The following is a 17619-nucleotide window of genomic DNA, read 5'->3' on the forward strand; positions in this document are numbered from 1 at the left end:
TTGCCTTAACAGGAAGCCAGTGTAGGGAAGCTAGCACTGGAGTAATATGATCAAATTTCTTGGTTCTAGTCAGGATTCTAGCAGCCGTATTTAGCACTAACTGAAGTTAATTTAGTGCTTTATCCGGGTAGCCGGAAAGTAGAGCAATGCAGTAGTCTAACCTAGAAGTAACAAATGCATGGATTAATTTTTCTGCATCATTTTTGGACAGAAAATTTCTGATTTTTGCAATATTACGTAGATGGAAAAAAGCTGTCCTTGAAACAGTCTTGATATGTTCGTCAAAAGAGAGATCAGGGTCAAGAGTAACGCCGAGGTCCTTCACAGCTTTATTTGAGACGACTTTACAACCATCAAGATGAATTGTCAGATTTAACAGAAGATCTCTTTGTTTCTTGGGACCTAGAACAAGCATCTCTGTTTTGTCCGAGTTTAAAAGTAGAACGTTTTCAGCCATCCACTTCCTTATGTCTGAAACACAGGCTTCTAGCGAGGGCAATTTTGGGGCTTCACCATGTTTCATTGAAATGTACAGCTGTGTGTCATCCGCATAGCAGTGAAAGTTAACATTATGTTTTCGAATAACATCCCCAAGAGGTAAAATATATAGTGAAAACAATAGTGGTCCTAAAACGGAACCTTGAGGAACACCGAAATGTACAGTTGATTTGTCAGAGGACAGACCATTCACAGAGACAAACTGATATCTTTCCGACAGGTAAGATCTAAACCAGGCCAGAACTTGTCCGTGTAGACCAATTTGGGTTTCCAGTCTTTCCAAAAGAATGTGGTGATCGATGGTGTCAAAGGCAGCACTAAGGTCTAGTAGCACGAGGACAGATGCAGAGCCTCGGTCTGACGCCATTAAAAGGTCATTTACCACCTTCACAAGTGCAGTCTCAGTGCTATGATGGGGTCTAAAACCAGACTGAAGCATTTCGTATACATTGTTTGTCTTCAGAAAGGCAGTGAGTTGCTGCGCAACAGCTTTTTCGAAATTTTTTGAGAGGAATGGAAGATTCGATATAGGCCGATAGTTTTTTATATTTTCCGGGTCAAGGTTTGGCTTTTTCAAGAGAGGCTTTATCACTGCCACTTTAGTGAGTTTGGTACACATCCGGTGGATAGAGAGCTGTTTATTATGTTCAACATAGGAGGGCCAAGCACAGGAAGCAGCTCCTTCAGCAGTTTAGTAGGAATAGGATCCAGTATGCAGCTTGAAGGTTTAGAGGCCATGATTATTTTCATCATTGTGTCAAGAGATATAGTACTAAAACACTTAAGTGTCTCTCCCGATCCCAGGCCCTCGCAGAGCTGTGCAGATCCAGGACAGCTAAGCCCTGGTTGTGTTGTGCCGTCCAGACGTGACACTTGGGATTCAGGCAAAGGAGTTCAATCTTGGTTTCATCAGACCAGAGAATCTTGTTCCTCATGGTCTGAGTCCTTTAAGTTCCTGTTGGCAAACACCAATCGGGCTGTAATCTGCCTTTTACTGAGGAGTGGCTTTCATCTAGCCACCCTATCATTAAGACCTGATTGGTGGAGTGCTACAGAGATGGTTGTCCTTCTGGAAGGTTCTCCCATCTCCACTGAGGAACTCTGGACATCTGTCAGAGACACCATCGGGTTCTTGGTCATCTTTCTGACTGAGGCCTCTCCCCCGATTGCTCAGTTTGGCCAGGCAGCCAGCTCTAGAAAGAGTCTTGGTGGTTCCAAACTACTTCCATTTAAGAATGATGGAGTCGACTGTGTTGTTGAGGACTTTCAATGCTGCAGAAATGTTTTGGTACCCTTCCCCAGATCTGTGCCTGGATACAATCCTGTCTTGGAGCTCTGCAGACAATTCCTTCGACCTCGTTGCTTTGTTTTTGCTCTGACATGCACTGTCAACTGTGGGACCTTATATACTGTAGATGGTTGTGCCTTTCCAAATCATGTCCAATCATTTGAATTAACCACAGGTGGAATCCAATGAAGTTGTAGAAACATCTCAATGAAAACAGGATGCATCTGAGCTCAATTTTGAGTATCATAGCAAAGGGTCTGAATACTTGTGTAAATAAGGTATTCTTGTTTTTTATTTTTAAGACATTTGCAAAAATGGCTAAAAAACAGTTTTTGCTTTGTCATTATGTGGTATTGTGTGTAGATTGACGAGTAACTTGTTTTACTTCATTCAGTTTAGAATAAGGCTGTAACGTAACAAAGTGTGTAAAAAGTAAAGGGGTCTGAATAATTTCCGAATTTGCTGTATTACTATCACATTACTTTTAACTCTTCCAAGACCTGATTTGCCAGCTGTAACTTTCCCTTTCACTCACTCATATAATGAACATGCCTTGGCTGGCATGCATGAGTATACTGTCTGTAGATAAGTGTGGTCAGGGTGTTGCGGAGGTGAGGAATGATGGTAGCTGATTTGAAGACTGTTCTCTCCCTGTCACTCACGCTGGTGTGTAGCCACCAATAAGAGAGGTTACAGTCAAGCAAGCATATAGGGTAGCCCATGTGCCAACGTGGAGTGAAGTATTTATTATCCTCAAGTGGCAATTCATTTTTAGCACATAGTAAAAACAATGGACACATAACAATAAATCAGTAGATTATCCATTGTACAATGTCATCAAAACAGTAAATGTCATGGAATGTACCATTTGGTTAATGGACTGCACCCCATTTTTGACCTACAGTATTGACATTTAAATGTGCTCAGGAAGGTACTTAGGCACCATAATTGAGGCTGAACACCATCATTCAGAATAGGTCAGGAAATGATTGCGGGGTTACTGACATTCAGAGAAACAGAAAGGCAGAAACTTATACTATACCTGTTCCATTCACACCAGAATGTGTTCACTCTTGGCATACTCTGTGCCAATAGCTAGACCACAAGGTGCATATCATACATTATCAGCTTCCCCCAGACAGTTTTTACATACCAGAGTGTGGAGAAGGCTAGCAGTGAGAGACTAATTTTGCTTTTCGGAGTGCCACTGTTGAGGTATTCCCAGATGCCAGATGAGGTGTAAAAGAGACTTAAAGAGATGTCATAGATTGCAACGTAAAACTACAGTAACCAAATCCTGAAACAGCATCCACAAAACATCACAAACAACGTATTTGCATGACAAGACTCAGACTGGCTTAATTATTTATCATTTGGAATCACTCATTGAATATCTTGGGATGTTAATACATTACTGTGAACTTATTGTGTTTTTAGGGGCAATAATACCGTGACAGTGGCACTGATAAAGTATGTGAAAAGTTTTTCCACCAATTTCTTTTCATCAGAAAGTTTAGCTTATTCTTGTGTGTGAAAAACATTACTGTTCTCAAATGTTTTATTCATAGATTTTAGATGTGTATTAAAATAGGTTTTGTTGCAAAGCGCTATACAGTTGAAGTTTACATACACCTTTGCCAAATACATTTAAACTCAGTTTTTCACAATTCCTGACATTTAATCCCAGTAAAAATGTCCTGTCTTAGGTCAGTTAGGATCACCACTTTATTTTAAGAATGTGACATTTCAGAATAATAATAGATCGAATGATTTATTAATTTCATCACATTCCCAGTGGGTCTGAAGTTTACATACACCCAATTAGTATTTGGTAGCATTGCCTTCTTTAAATTGTTTAACTTGGGTCAAACGTTTCGGGTAGCCTTCCACATGCTTCCCACAATAACCTCCTGACAGAGCTGGTGTAACTAAGTCAGGTTTGTAGGCCTCCTTGCTCGCACACACTTTTTCAGTTCTGCCCACAAATGTTCTATGGGATTGAGGTCAGGGCTTTGTGATGGCCACTCCAATACCTTGACTTTGTTGTCCTTAAGCCATTTTGCCACAACTTCGTAAGTATGCTTGGGGTCATTGTCCATTTGGAAGACCCATTTGCGACCAAGCTTTAACTTCCTGACTGATGTCTTGAGATGTTGCTTCAATATATCCACCAAATTTTCCGTCTTCATGATGCCATCTATTTTGTGAAGTGCACCAGTCCCTCCTGTAGCAAAGCACCCCCACAACATGATGCTGCCACCCCCGTGCTTCACGGTTGGGATGGTGTTCTTCGGCTTGCAAGCGTACCCCTTTCCCTCCAAACATAACGATGGTCATTATGGCCAAACAGTTCTATTTTTGTTTCATCAGACCAGAGGACATTTCTCCAAAAAGTACGATCTTCGTACCTATGTGCAGTTGCAAAAAGCAGTCTGGCTTTTTTATGGCGGTTTTGCAGCAGTGGCTTCTTCCTTGCTGAGCGGCCTTTCAGGTTATGTCGATATAGATAATTTTGTACCTGTTTCCTCCAGCATCTTCACAAGGTCCTTGCTGTTGTTCTGGGATTGATTTGCACTTTTCGCACCAAAGTATGTTCATCTCTAGGAGACAGAATGTGTCTCCTTCCTGAGCGGTATGATGGCTGCGTGGTCCCATGGTGTTTATACTTGCTTACTATTGTTTGTGCAGATGAACATGGTACCTTCAGGTGTTTGGAAATTGCTCCCAAGGACGAACCAGACTTGTGGAGGTTACAATTTTTTTTCCGATGTCATGGCTGATTTCTTTTGATTTTCCCATGATGTCAAGCAAAGAGGCACTGAGTTTGAAGGTAGGCCTTGAAATACATCCAAAAGTACACCTCCAATTGACTCAACTGATGTCAGTTAGCCTATCAGAAGCTTCTAAAGCCATGACATCATTTTATGGAATTTTCCAAGCTGTTTAAAGGCACAGTCAACTTAGTGCATGTAAACTTCTGACCCACTGGAATTGTGACACACAGTGAGTTATACGTGAAATAATCTGTCTGTAAACAATTGTTGGAAAAATTACTTGTGTCATGCGCTAAGTAGATGTCCTAACCGACTTGCCAAAACTATAGTTTGTTAACAAGAAATTAGTGGAGTGGTTGAAAAATGAGTTTTAATGACCAACCAAAGTGTATGTAAACTTCAGACTTCAACTGTATATCAATTTTTTAGCTTGATTGGAATATTTGTATCCTGTATTTTTGATTGTGATATGTGGTTGTCTCACCTAGCTATCTTAAGATGAATGCACTAACTGTACGTCGCTCTGGATAAGAGCAACTGATAAATTACTAAAATGTCAAATGTAAGTATTTTACAAACAGATGTCATGTTACTGTAATTATTCATTTTTTACAACATATATTTTTTATCTTGATGTCACAAATGTGTCATTTGACTGGGTAAAATCTAGCAGTATTACTTATTTCTCTGAGAGTGAGGGGGATATATAGCGTTTTTCAACAAAACATGATTATTTGTCTCTCTGAAATGAAACCATCAAGTGATAGATTTTAAACAAATACATTGTCTGTCATTGAACAAGCCCATGCACCAATGCATTGTTGTTACATTGTCTAGATTGAAGGAACCTGCAAGCAAGCATTTCATTGGATGGTATATACCTGTCATGCCCTGACCTTAGAGCCCTTTTTTATTTCTCTATTTGGTTAGGTTGGGATGTGATTTGAGTGGGTATTCTAGTTTTTCTATTTCTTTGTTGGCTGGGTATAGTTCCCAATCAGAGGCAACTGTCTATCGTTGTCTGATTGGGGATCATACTTAGGCAGCCATTTTTTCCACCGTTAGTTTGTGGGATCTTGTTTTTGTGTGGCTGCCTGTGAGCAGCCCAGAACTTTACGTTTCGTGCGTATAGGTTGGTTTTTCGGTGTTCATTTTAATAAAGTAAGATGTACGCCTACCATGCTGCACCTCCAACGAACGTGACAATACCATGCGTATTCCGTACATACGACTAATGGCTTTCCTAAGTTCTTTAAAAAATAAAAGCTAAAATAGATATATAGCGTTTTGGAATGAAACCCTTCATGCTCTATTTATTATGTATCCTGATTGCCTAGTCACTTTTACCATGAACAACATGTTACTGGAGGTTGGTGGCACATTAATTGGGGAGAACAGGGTTGTGGTAATGACTGGAGCGGAATCAGTGGAAGGAGGTATCAAATATAGGTATCAAATATATCAAACACATGGTTTCCAAGTGTTTGATGCCATTCCATTCGCTCCATTCTGGCCATTATCAGCAACTTGCGGTACATGTACATATTACCTCAATTACCTCGTACCCCTGCACTTTGACTCAGTACCGACACTCCTTGTATGTAGTCTCGTTATTGTTATTTTATTGTGCTACTGTTTCCTTTGACATTTTTTGCAATTTTTTAAAAACTTTTTAACTCCGCATTGTTGGGAAAGGGCTCGTAAAGTAAACATTTCACAGTAAAGTCTACACTTGTTGTATTCGGCGCATGTGACAAACAATTTAATTATTTGATTTGACATAGCTTTTAGTTTGCCATGTAGCATTAGCATTTAAACAAAGAGCGTCGCTGGCAATCAATCAGTCAATACTGTCACACCAAAGAGCGACACCTGCAAAGGCAATAGTCATCGCAAAGATTGATAGTTGAAACTAGGATTTGTAATTTCTTAATTAGTGCCAAAGAATGAGCAAGCTAGTGAGAAGTGCCGAGGGAAGATGATGTCGGTTGAGGAGGATAACATTTCAAAACGAAGGAGGGTAGAGAAAAGGAGATTATTGTAAAAATTGATAAAAGTGCTTTTCTTCCTTAAATCACTCATTCACTCTCACTGTTCCAAGGGAACGCTTGTGTACTCGTGTTTTTGGCAAGCGTCCCCGTTTTCATTCCATCTTCTTTTTGGCAGGCGTCTTTTCTCTTCGTCAAGCTCTCGTGGTTTTCATAATAGATATTCGTTTTCTTGTTGCATTTTACTTCTGCTTGGGAAGGGAGAGCCGAGATTCACTAATGATAGGTCTATGTATCCAAGACACCAAAGCAAAACTAAAGCAAGTCAGGACACGGCCACTACTTTTCTTTTGTCTTCTTATTGGTGCATGATTGCCTAAGATGCTTTGGGCTCCACAATAATTCACACATATCTATTATAGGCCTAGATGCAGGCACACATACAGTATACCCATAAAAACAGTAGACACGCCCACCCATTGTAAAACACACACACAGACATTTACTCTTGTATATGGCTTTATTACAGTATAACACACTGCTCTTAGGCACAACACGTGACTTCCATTCTTAGATTTCCTGAAAGGCCAAGCCCATCTCTGTCTTGGCCCTGCCGAAACTCACCCTCACACCCTCTCCTCTGTGTGTGTCATTGGGCTAGACAATCCCAGACTCCAGAGCATAGCTCTGACTGACTGCAATCACAGGATCACCACAACAGACAGACACGATTTATGAGCATGACTTCATCTTTTTCTCTTTATTTTTGTTCTTACCTCCCATGTCTCTTACTCTCTTTCCGTCTTTCTTTCCATATCTTACTGTCTTTCTCTCTTTTTGACCTCCTTTTTGCTTCCTTTCTATACTTATTTTCTCTGTGTCACTCGGGCTTTTATTATTTCCCTTTCTTTTTCTATTGCGGTCTCTTTTTATAAGCATTTCCCTCCACTTACTGTTTGTAGCCCTGGGGTTGAATACTTCTACCCACGAGGCTTGTCAGACCGTAACGATATATAAACAGTGTGATATACAGTACATCCATTACAACACACCACCTTTGTTTTCTCTATACCATAGCTCTGACTCCTTCATACATTCTTTAGTATTGACCGAATTGAGAGAGAAATTTGCGTGCGTGTGTGTGTGTGTGCAATGTACATTTATGTTTATACCATTGCATTGTTGAATAGTTGTATCGGTTTGTCTTGAAGGGCATTCTAGAGCGTGCATTATTTCATTGATAATGCCAGAGAAACCAGTGTTTGGAGGATATGTTGGCACGGTGTAGTTAGGGCCTTATATTTGCAAGGTCGAATTCAATGGCTATAGTTCATTCTTCCATGTTCTATGTTTGAGCTGCTTCTAAAATAAAATGTATTGATAAAGCCCTTCTTACATCAGATGATATCTCAAAATGCTGTACAGAAACCCAGCCTAAAACCCTAAACAGCAGCAATGCAGGTGTAGAAGCACGGTGGCTAGGAAAAACTCCCTTGAAAGGCCAACACCTAGGAAGAAACCTAGAGAAGAACCAGGCTATGAGGGGTGGCCAGTCCTCTTCTGGCTGTACCGGGTGGAGATTATAACAGAACATGGCCAAGATGTTGAAATGTTCATAGATGACCAGCAGGGTCAAATAATAATAATCACAGTGGTTGTCGAGGGTGCAACAGGTCAACACCTCAGGAGTCAATGTCAGTTGGCTTTTCATAGCCGATCATTGAGAGTATCTCTACCACTCCTGCTGTCTCTAGAGAGTTGAAAACAGCAGGTCTGGGACAGGTAGCACGTCCGGTGAACAGGTCAGGGTTCCATAGTCGCAGGCAGAACAGTTGAAACTGGAGCAGCAGCACGGCCAGGTGGACTGGGGACAACAAGGAGTCAACAGGCCAGGTAGTCCTGAGGCATGGTCCTAGGGCTCAGGTCCTCCAAGAGAAAGAAAGAAAGAGAGAATTAAAGAGAGCACACTTAAATTCACACAGGACACCTGATAAGACATGAGAAATACTCCAGATATAACAGACTGATCATAGCCCCCCGACACATAAACTACTGCAGCATAAATACATCTGAAAGTAAAAGTCAAATGTAAAAAACATTATTGGCATTGTTGAATTAGATTTTCATAATGGCAAGCTAGGCCTGATGGTTTGTTTAGTTACCACAGCAACGACTAGCTATCTTGTAAAAATTGCTTTCCACCGGCAAATGAACGCATTGCTAGTGACAAATGTGTTAAATTATAGCCATGGTATGAAGGGGATAATCAACTAGGGCCTCTATGCGTTCTCTAGAAAATAATGCAACTCCGTGTAAGGTCAATTCCACTCCACTAGCACGTCATGGCACACACCTTCCACGTCCACGTCGTTCATTATTTTCCATGGAATGCATAGCCCCTCGTTGACTATCCCTTACGTAATGCGTGAATGCTTTTTGTGTGGTGAAGTTGTATGAGATATGTGCTGTATCGTTGTGATTCATTCATACACTAGTTTGAATATTTCTATAAACCTATGTCATGCTATTGGAGAGGCATGAATACGTCTGTCTTTAGGTGTGTGAAAGAGAGATTTACAACTCGAAATGGAGCGAGTCAGCGAGAGAAAGTGGAGGAGAGATTGATAGACAGATAGAGTGCGAGACCGCATACAACCGTGTTGGGACAGGTTGATGAGTCAGAGCTCACTCACACACACACACTCACTGTCAGTAAATGATGTGACTTTTACTATAAGAGGTCCTACAGAGTCAGGAACATAGCATACATCACTGGCGGTGTTGTACTGTTTCTATCCTATGTTTTCAATGCACTTGAAATAAAGTGTGGTTTGATTTGAACATGTCTTGATTTCAAATTCAATGAATCAATGAATCAACCTAAGGAACGAGTCAGGAGTCGCACAACACACTTTCTATGAGATATTACTCATGCATCAACATCTGTTGCCAAGAAGAGTCATGCACATGTCTGGTCAACATTGCAATGAGACAAAGTTCGCAGACAGTTTCTCACACACATTCACGAAAATTCAAGAGACAGAGCTAAAATTCCCCTCACTGAAAGTAGGTGTACAACGTTACTGTTTGTCGAAAACAAAGTGTACAGTTTCCAATTGCCAAAGGAGTACAGTATACTGGAAATGATATCACTGGCATCAACTTGTCTGTCATTAAAACCATCCACTGGGTGTAGTGCCAACTAAATTTGCCGTAATCGAAGTGAGTAAGTGATTATACTACTGCTGAAAGAGGTTGTAATATACGTAATTCATTCATGTGCAAGACTGTACTCCCCGGAGTGTGAACTTGGCTACGCTGTAGACATGTAGAAACTTTAATATATGCATATGCCCTAAGCAAATCCTTCTGTGCCAGCCTTGACGAGCCTATTTTACTCCCCCTAAGGCTCTACATTAGTAGACTCATAGTATAACAGTTTATGTCAGAGACTAGGGCAGGTTTGTATAGTGACTGAAAATAACAAGAACATGCACATAGGCTTTACGTGTGGTTTGGGTCAATCAAATGAGCCACTCTGCTGCAGGTCCGATGAACACTGGATATGTGTGTCTGTGTGTGTGTGTGTGCATATGGGTGTGCGTTGTGTCTATACAGTAGGCTTGCCTTTTCCGATAGGCTATGTTTATTTAAGTTTTGTAATCACATAACCATGTTCGCCATACATATTGAAGACATACGGTAGCGACACGACAGTAAATTATCTCCAAGTAACCACATTTTTAGTGCATTTCTCCTCGTTCACTTTCTCGTAGCTCTGTGACTACTCTCGTAGCTCTGTAAGATAGTGCACCTGTCGTCTCTTGAAGAGACCTCTCGTAAAATGCAATTAATCCCAAAGGTTAAAAGACTCACCCTCCTTGTATACTCACACCCCCCCCCCCTCCCCCACAACTCTCTCTCAACCCTTTGGCCAGAAGCAGGGTGTGTCAGGGCTGATCTCCTCTCAAACCTTTTCTACCAGTCTGACAGGACAGGCCACTCCTGCTAGCCACAGCCTCAAGGGAACCAAGGGAGAGGAAGGAGGAGGGAAAGAGAGAGAGGTGCAGGTAAAAGTGGGTATGTTCCAGGTGAATGCTCCTCCCCTTGGCTCTAGAGTAGGATAAAACCGGTGTGGTGCCAGACAGATCGTCACTTGAGGGACTTGACTCTCCTTTTGAAGCCTCCTTGTCCTCTGTCCTACTTCTGTCGCTCTCTACCCCTCTCTCTTTTTCGAGAATTCCAGGCTTGTAAAGAAGAGTCAACACTCCCCTAAAGTTTCAACGATGAGCTTCAGCAGGACAAGCTACACCAGCGGCGGCGGCGGCGGCATGGGCGGCGGCGGCAGCATGGGCGGCGGCGTCACCAGCGTTCGCAGGAGCTTCACCAGCCAGTCTATGATTGCCCCCGGATCCACCCGGATGAGCAGCGGATCCGTCCGTCGTTCCGGCGCCGGTTTCGGTGGTGGCATGGGCATGGGCATGGGCGGCGGCGGCGGCGGCGGCGGCTTCAACTACAGCAGCAGCAGCAGCGCAGGTGGCTACGGTGGCGGTCTCGGCGCTGGATTCGGTGGTGGTATGGGTGGCGGATACCCCATCACAGCTGTCACAACCAACCAGAGCCTGCTGGCCCCCCTGAACCTGGAGATCGACCCCAACATCCAGGTGGTCCGCACCCACGAGAAGGAGCAGATCAAGACCCTCAACAACCGCTTCGCTTCCTTCATCGATAAGGTCAGTTCCTGTTAACCCTATAGGACTCCACCTCGCCTGCACTTCAAATACTGAGCATTCACATCGATATCGATTGCATGCTATTTGACTATATATTCTGTAATGAGCAAGATAAGTACCAGTACACATTTCCATTGACTTTCTCATGCACTGAATTTATTCTTAAAGAAAGTGAGCTTAAAGCCTGTATTAAAGCAGAATGATATTACTCTGCTTTGCTTGTGTAGAGCTATACTATTTGCAGGCTTCCATGTCAAATTGTAACCAAATAGATATTTGACATTGACTACAGGGATACTGTGCAATGATCAGAATCAATGGAGTAAACCAGAAAGGCAACAGATACAAGCATTTGCTCTCACCTCACATATTAGCATCCTAATATAACAGGATTTCCTGTCTGTATATAGCTAAGAAAAGACGATCTCAATATGCAGGAATGTTTATTTTTCTGTTGACTAAGCCCTTATGTCACAACTCCCCTTGTGAGCTCAATAATCTTACACTCTGGTTCAAAGAAAGAGAGAGATAAGATTCATAGCTGCCATGGCGTCCTATCTCTAATGCTGAATCGTCAATGAATTTCGACCTTTGGGATTCTGTTATAAACTGTGCAAAAGCTGTTTCTGACTACCCCTCTGTTTAACTTTCACAAAAGTTATTAAAGGTCTCCACCCAGGAGTTGATAGCCCGTCCTGTGACTGTAGCGGCCTCTTTGGCTGCTATCTAAACAAGGGTGGAGACCCGTCTCTAACCCCATGACTCACCCAATCTCCTACCTGTGGGGTGTGGTCGTGTGGACCTTTCTAGTGCCCACAGTCCAAAGTCTATGCCTGTCGCCGTTGTCATGGGAGATGAGTATTTGCAGTACAGTAAATCAACTCTTCCTTTTGTCTTTTCCAATGAAAGATGAACTCCACCAGTCTCTAGGTATTTTCACCTGCACACCCCCTATATGCCTTACTTGAGGTAGATAATAAAATACACCCCCTTAATTGGCAGAGAGTCAACTCTCACAAGCAAGGCAAAGAACAATGTAAACACCCCTGTAAAAGCCTTCAAAGCTGCTTTTGTCTTCTGTGGTTTATCTGCCACACCTAGTTTTTTTACGGCTGGAATGAATGCGTGGCCTTCACAGTGAAACAGAGCGAAAAGGAGATGACTCATAGCTATGAGAGATAGGTAAAACATTTAAAGCCACACACACACAGTGAGCCTGTCCTAGGCAGAGAAAGTTTGGATATGCTTTGGCATGCCGATAAACTCTCTTTATCTTGCCTATCTTTTGTTTTGAGAGCGAACAATGAGAGCTACACATCTCAGGGCAGATTACAGACGGGATCAGGTTTCATCTTGCCTCCCAGGATGTGGGCTTCTCAGCCTGGGTGTATACATGTAGATTACCATATGTCATCATCAGTTAAATGAACAATGTCTTGGACAGGGACTGGCTGTTCAAGCCCAACCCTGTGATGCTATTTACACAGCTATACTGGTGTGGCTTTTATTGCAAGTCTGCTACAAGGTTGACTTCAGTTAAGTTATGTTTTTGCCACACCATTGGAGCCCAATTCGTTCTACTCCCTTTTAAAAATCGACAGAACTGATTCATTATTTTCATCACCAAGTCTACTCAGGCTGACAATTGAATTTGAATTTAGAGGCTATAAAGCCTTATTCATGGGCCATCCATCCCCCATCCTCATTCATTAATGAACACGCATCCATTTATTCATTCACTCACTGACCATTTCCCTTTTGTCCCTGCAGGTGCGTTTCCTGGAGCAGCAGAACAAGATGCTGGAGACCAAGTGGAGCCTCCTGCAGGACCAGACCACCACCCGCTCCAACATCGACGCCATGTTTGAGGCCTACATCTCCAACCTGCGCAGACAGCTTGACGGTCTGGGCAACGAGAAGATGAAGCTGGAGGGGGAGCTGAAGAACATGCAGGGCCTGGTTGAGGACTTCAAGAACAAGTAGGCGTCGATATGTCGGATATGCTTCAAAAGTAGCCGTATTAGTATAAGCAATAACTTGTGTTTAACCTCAGCGTAAGAAGCCACCCAGAGTGATGACTTTGCATGAAATTTTGCCCCTTGCTTTGTCACCAGGTATGAAGATGAAATCAACAAACGCGCCTCAGTGGAGAACGAGTTTGTCCTGCTGAAGAAGGTGTGCAGGATATAACATCATGTCTCGTCATAACTCATATCAGAGATGGAACCAATATCAATTCCAATCCATTAACTTCTCTCTCTCTCTCTCTCTCTCTCTAGGATGTTGATGGTGCCTACATGAACAAGGTGGAGCTGGAGGCCAAGGTTGACGCTCTTCAGGATGAGATCAACTTCCTCAGGGCCGTCTACGAGGAGGTACGACCCATTCATTAACATTTTCAACATTCATGAACTTTTTCACATTTACCATGCAACACATGTCTTCCATATCAGAATCTTGGAGAGCTTCAACACGACATGATAGTCAGTGAATCAGATGTGGGATGAAATCTAAAAGCTTCTCTCCATCCTCCCTTGGATCTTCAGGAGCTGCGTGAGCTGCAGGGCCAGATCAAGGACACCTCTGTTGTGGTGGAGATGGACAACAGCCGTAACCTGGACATGGATTCCATTGTCGCTGAAGTGCGCGCTCAGTACGAGGACATCGCCAACCGCAGCAGAGCTGAGGCCGAGACCTGGTACAAGCAGAAGGTAAGCAGCGTTTGAACATGAACAGAGTTTACCAGGACAATTTTGGCCAAAATAAGCAATCTTCACCTCTCTCATTTTAATTTTCTTACATTTCTTCCTCACTTTTCACAGTATGAGGAGATGCAGAGCTCTGCTGGACAGTATGGTGAGGACCTCCGCTCCACCAAGGCTGAGATCGCTGACCTAAACCGCATGATTTCTCGTCTCCAGAATGAGATTGAGTCTGTCAAGGGACAGGTGAGGGTGCCATCTAATTTCAGAACCCCTTTTATGAGGATTGTCCATAAATAGCTGATGTCCAAGTAAGATGGTTCATAGCACTAGCGTCTTACCATTAGCTGCTAATCCATGCTTCTACAGTGGATACAGGCTAATGCTAATGAGCATTGCTAATAGCCGAGGTTAATGCAAATGCACCATTCTCTTTTACCACAGCGGGCCAACCTTGAGGCTCAGATCGCTGAGGCAGAGGAGCGCGGTGAGATGGCGGTGAAGGACGCCAAGCTCCGCATCAAGGACCTGGAGGATGCCCTCCAGAGAGCCAAGCAGGACATGGCCCGCCAGGTGCGTGAGTACCAAGAGCTGATGAACGTCAAGCTGGCCCTGGACATTGAAATTGCCACCTACAGGAAGCTGCTGGAAGGAGAGGAAAGCAGGTGAGTTAAAGCTGGATAGTTGAGACATTCGCCTCTTAGCTTAGCATGTTATGAATAACAGTTAGCATATTTGATCAACTTTCCATCCAAACTTCAATAACATTGGACTTATCTATTTACAGAATATCCTCCGGTGGTGCGTCTGCAACAATCCATGTGCAGCAGACCTCTGGCGGCAGTAAGTACCATTTGATTTAATTTCTAATTGTGTCACCTTGAACAGAACATGTTACGTTATGCTGAGGAATACACATGGATTTTGCCATGCATCATTGAAACCGAAATATCCTCTAGCTTTACAGCAGATTAAACTGATCCCACTCTATCTCTCTGTACCCAGACTACTCCGGCGGAAGCTCGGGTGGATTCGGCTATGGCGGCGGCAGCGGAAGCTACGGCGGCGGCAGCTACGGCGGCAGCAGCAGCTTTGGCGGCAGCAGCAGCTTTGGCGGCGGCAGCGGCGGAGGTGCCACCATCACCAAGTCTGTGACATCCACCAGCTCCAGCAGACGTTTCTAGAGACCTTCAACTCTGTACCAATCCACGGTGGTACGCAGTACTCTTAGACACAGCAATAGCCCTGTTGAGTTAAAAGTGGTGGGGGAACGTCTAGCGAACCTGATGATTTGCAATGAGATTGATGACATGTATTTACGTTTCTTTATCAATCCCTCCCAGGACAGAGAAATAAGAATAGGGAACCTGAATTATACTGCCTTGACAGTGATTCACTGGAAAACAATGAATGTATCAATGTGTTCATCCAGGATCAATAGCTGTTCTCCCCTCATTCCCATGTACTCTTCACCATAATTAACAGGTAACCCAGAATGTACCAGGTCCTTACAAGGCCTACATTCCTATCTTTCTGCACTGACGAATAAGGAATTGGAAGAAAAAAAAAGAAAAAAAAGAGTAAACTCTTGAGGGAAAAGTTTAAACCAGCTATAAAGAAAGCTTGCTCGGGATCCTCCTTGTATCTTTGTCAGTTTGTATGTTGCATCTAAATGCATCAGTGGTTGTTGGGCATATTGTTCTAGCGTCACACTCATAGGCGGCAGTGCCATGGACATAATCAATCAACTATGGACACTTGCTGATTTGGCAGCTGAACGGAGAAAACACTCCCAACCTTGTGGGAATACCCTCATATTTCTTTAAGGTGATTTATGAATGATATGAAAGCGATTACGTCATGTGTTCTCGTAAACAAATATAGGCCTTGTTGCTAACACATGACCTGTCTCTTTCATAGTGTACTGCGGTAGCCATACAGAAGTGCCTGTAGTCAATCTTCACTCGCATAACTCTAAAGGAAATACATTGTTGTCAGAGGTTTACATTTTTAGAGAGGTTTCCTGTAAATAGTTTTCTTCGGTGCTTGGTTTTGCTTTTTATGACCATTAGAATGAAACGATGTTGCGACCAGATTTATTTGTAAACGTTTTCTCAACAACCTACATCATTTGTGACAATTGACTTTTTAACATAAAAAAAATAACTAATTAAATGAATCTGAGATCTATAATCACTGCCTGCTGTCTCTTACATTTTACATTTTCTTGTTGTTGCCTTTTTTTCTGAATTGTGTGTGCTTCACATGCATCTCTGGCACCATCTAGCACCTCCTTTGATCAAATGAAACTACAATGTTGAGCATTTTAGACTTTCAGAGTATTAAACCCCATTCAACTGATAACTGATTATTCATATGAATAAAAATACTGATCATTTGCTGAATACAACAAGCACTCAAAAACCCAGTTAGTTATCGGCCATTATCTTATGAAGGGACACATCAAACACATAATTAAAGACAACATCCAAAGTTTAGACCCACTGTTTTAATTCACATTCATTTCATATACAACAATTGAGTTTGAACTATTTATGACTTCCTGTCCTCCTCAATACAGTCTTATTAGATTGAAATAAAGAAGCATAATCGCGGCAGTGTAGCCTAGTGGTTAGCGCGTTGGGCTAGTAACTGAAAGGTTGCAAGTTTGAATCCCCGAGCTGACAAGGTACAAATCTGTCATTCTGCCCCTGACCAAGGCAGTTAACCCACTATTCCCCGGTAGGCCATCATTGAAAATAAGAATTTGTTCTTTAACTGACTTGCCTAGTTAAATAAAAAAAGATATTAAAAAAAGACACTGTAGTAGTGATTCCTCATGTTACTAGAACAAAAAAAGACCATGATTTTCAGATTTTCACAACATAGAAGCATTTAATCCTGTTGAAGGAAAGATTGTTGACATATATTTGACACAAAACATAATTGGGAAATAATTAATTGAAGTTAGAATATTCTATGACACTTTGGCCTAACCCAGGCCTCCTTTAAGACTCTATGTTTCATCTGTAGGTGCTATAAAGCAATTGTTGGTGTGAAGCTTCTCCCCTTGCTCTGTAATATGAGTAGTATTTTGATTTCAATAATACATTTCTAACATAAATGTATAAATATTGAAAAATGTAAACGTGCATATTGAAAATATCACATTTTTGATTGAGCTAAGTATTCTATTTATTGTTGAACATAATATACTCTACAGACATATCAACATTCAACTTTCAAGTTATGATCCACTTTGTAAGCATCACCAACACAGTGAATGTGAAAACGTATAAAAAATGGTCGCCCTCTGTGTTGGTGCTTTGCAGGATGTCCAAGGAGGGCTGTGATTGGTTACATTGTCTACCAAGCCAATTTCTCTGTATAAAATGGGCCATAACGTTAAGACTAGCAGAGAACCCACTTTGGGACATTAATACGTTCGCAGAATAATTTTAGTGAAAATCCCCGAAATCATGGTCTTTTCTTGTTTAGTTTCGTGAGGAATCACCTATAGGGCAAATTAAAAATGTCACCCTACTCCCCACTGGGCACAGACGTAAATTAAGCGTTTATTCTGCGTTGGTTCAACATCATTTCATTGAAATGGCATGGAAACAACATTGATTCAAC

At 42.2% G+C, this 17619-nt stretch overlaps 1 protein-coding gene across 1 annotated transcript; it reads left to right on the top strand.

Moving 5' to 3' along the window:
• The first annotated feature begins 10677 nt into the window (after positions 1 to 10677).
• Positions 10678 to 16176, top strand: LOC129841342 (intermediate filament protein ON3-like). Its single transcript, XM_055909576.1, has 9 exons — positions 10678 to 11281; positions 13052 to 13260; positions 13396 to 13456; positions 13561 to 13656; positions 13828 to 13992; positions 14104 to 14229; positions 14428 to 14648; positions 14771 to 14826; positions 14989 to 16176. Exons 1-9 carry the CDS (start codon positions 10835 to 10837, stop codon positions 15165 to 15167), a joined length of 1560 nt encoding a protein of 519 aa, XP_055765551.1. The 5' UTR covers positions 10678 to 10834; the 3' UTR covers positions 15168 to 16176.
• The last annotated feature ends 1443 nt before the right edge of the window (positions 16177 to 17619 follow it).

The sequence above is a fragment of the Salvelinus fontinalis genome, chromosome 3 (assembly GCF_029448725.1).
Source record: "Salvelinus fontinalis isolate EN_2023a chromosome 3, ASM2944872v1, whole genome shotgun sequence".
In the NCBI taxonomy this organism is placed as follows: Eukaryota; Metazoa; Chordata; class Actinopteri; order Salmoniformes; family Salmonidae; genus Salvelinus; species Salvelinus fontinalis.

What these genes read in the sequence shown, in the direction of transcription:
- LOC129841342 (XM_055909576.1), top strand. Translation starts at nt 10,835, where the DNA reads ATGAGCTTCAGCAGGACAAGCTACACCAGCGGCGGCGGCGGCGGCATG. An exon ending in TCAGGGCCGTCTACGAGGAG is followed by an intron (nt 13,657 to 13,827) that starts GTACGACCCATT and finishes TTGGATCTTCAG; the next exon opens with GAGCTGCGTGAGCTGCAGGG. An exon ending in CTGGAAGGAGAGGAAAGCAG is followed by an intron (nt 14,649 to 14,770) that starts GTGAGTTAAAGC and finishes ATCTATTTACAG; the next exon opens with AATATCCTCCGGTGGTGCGT.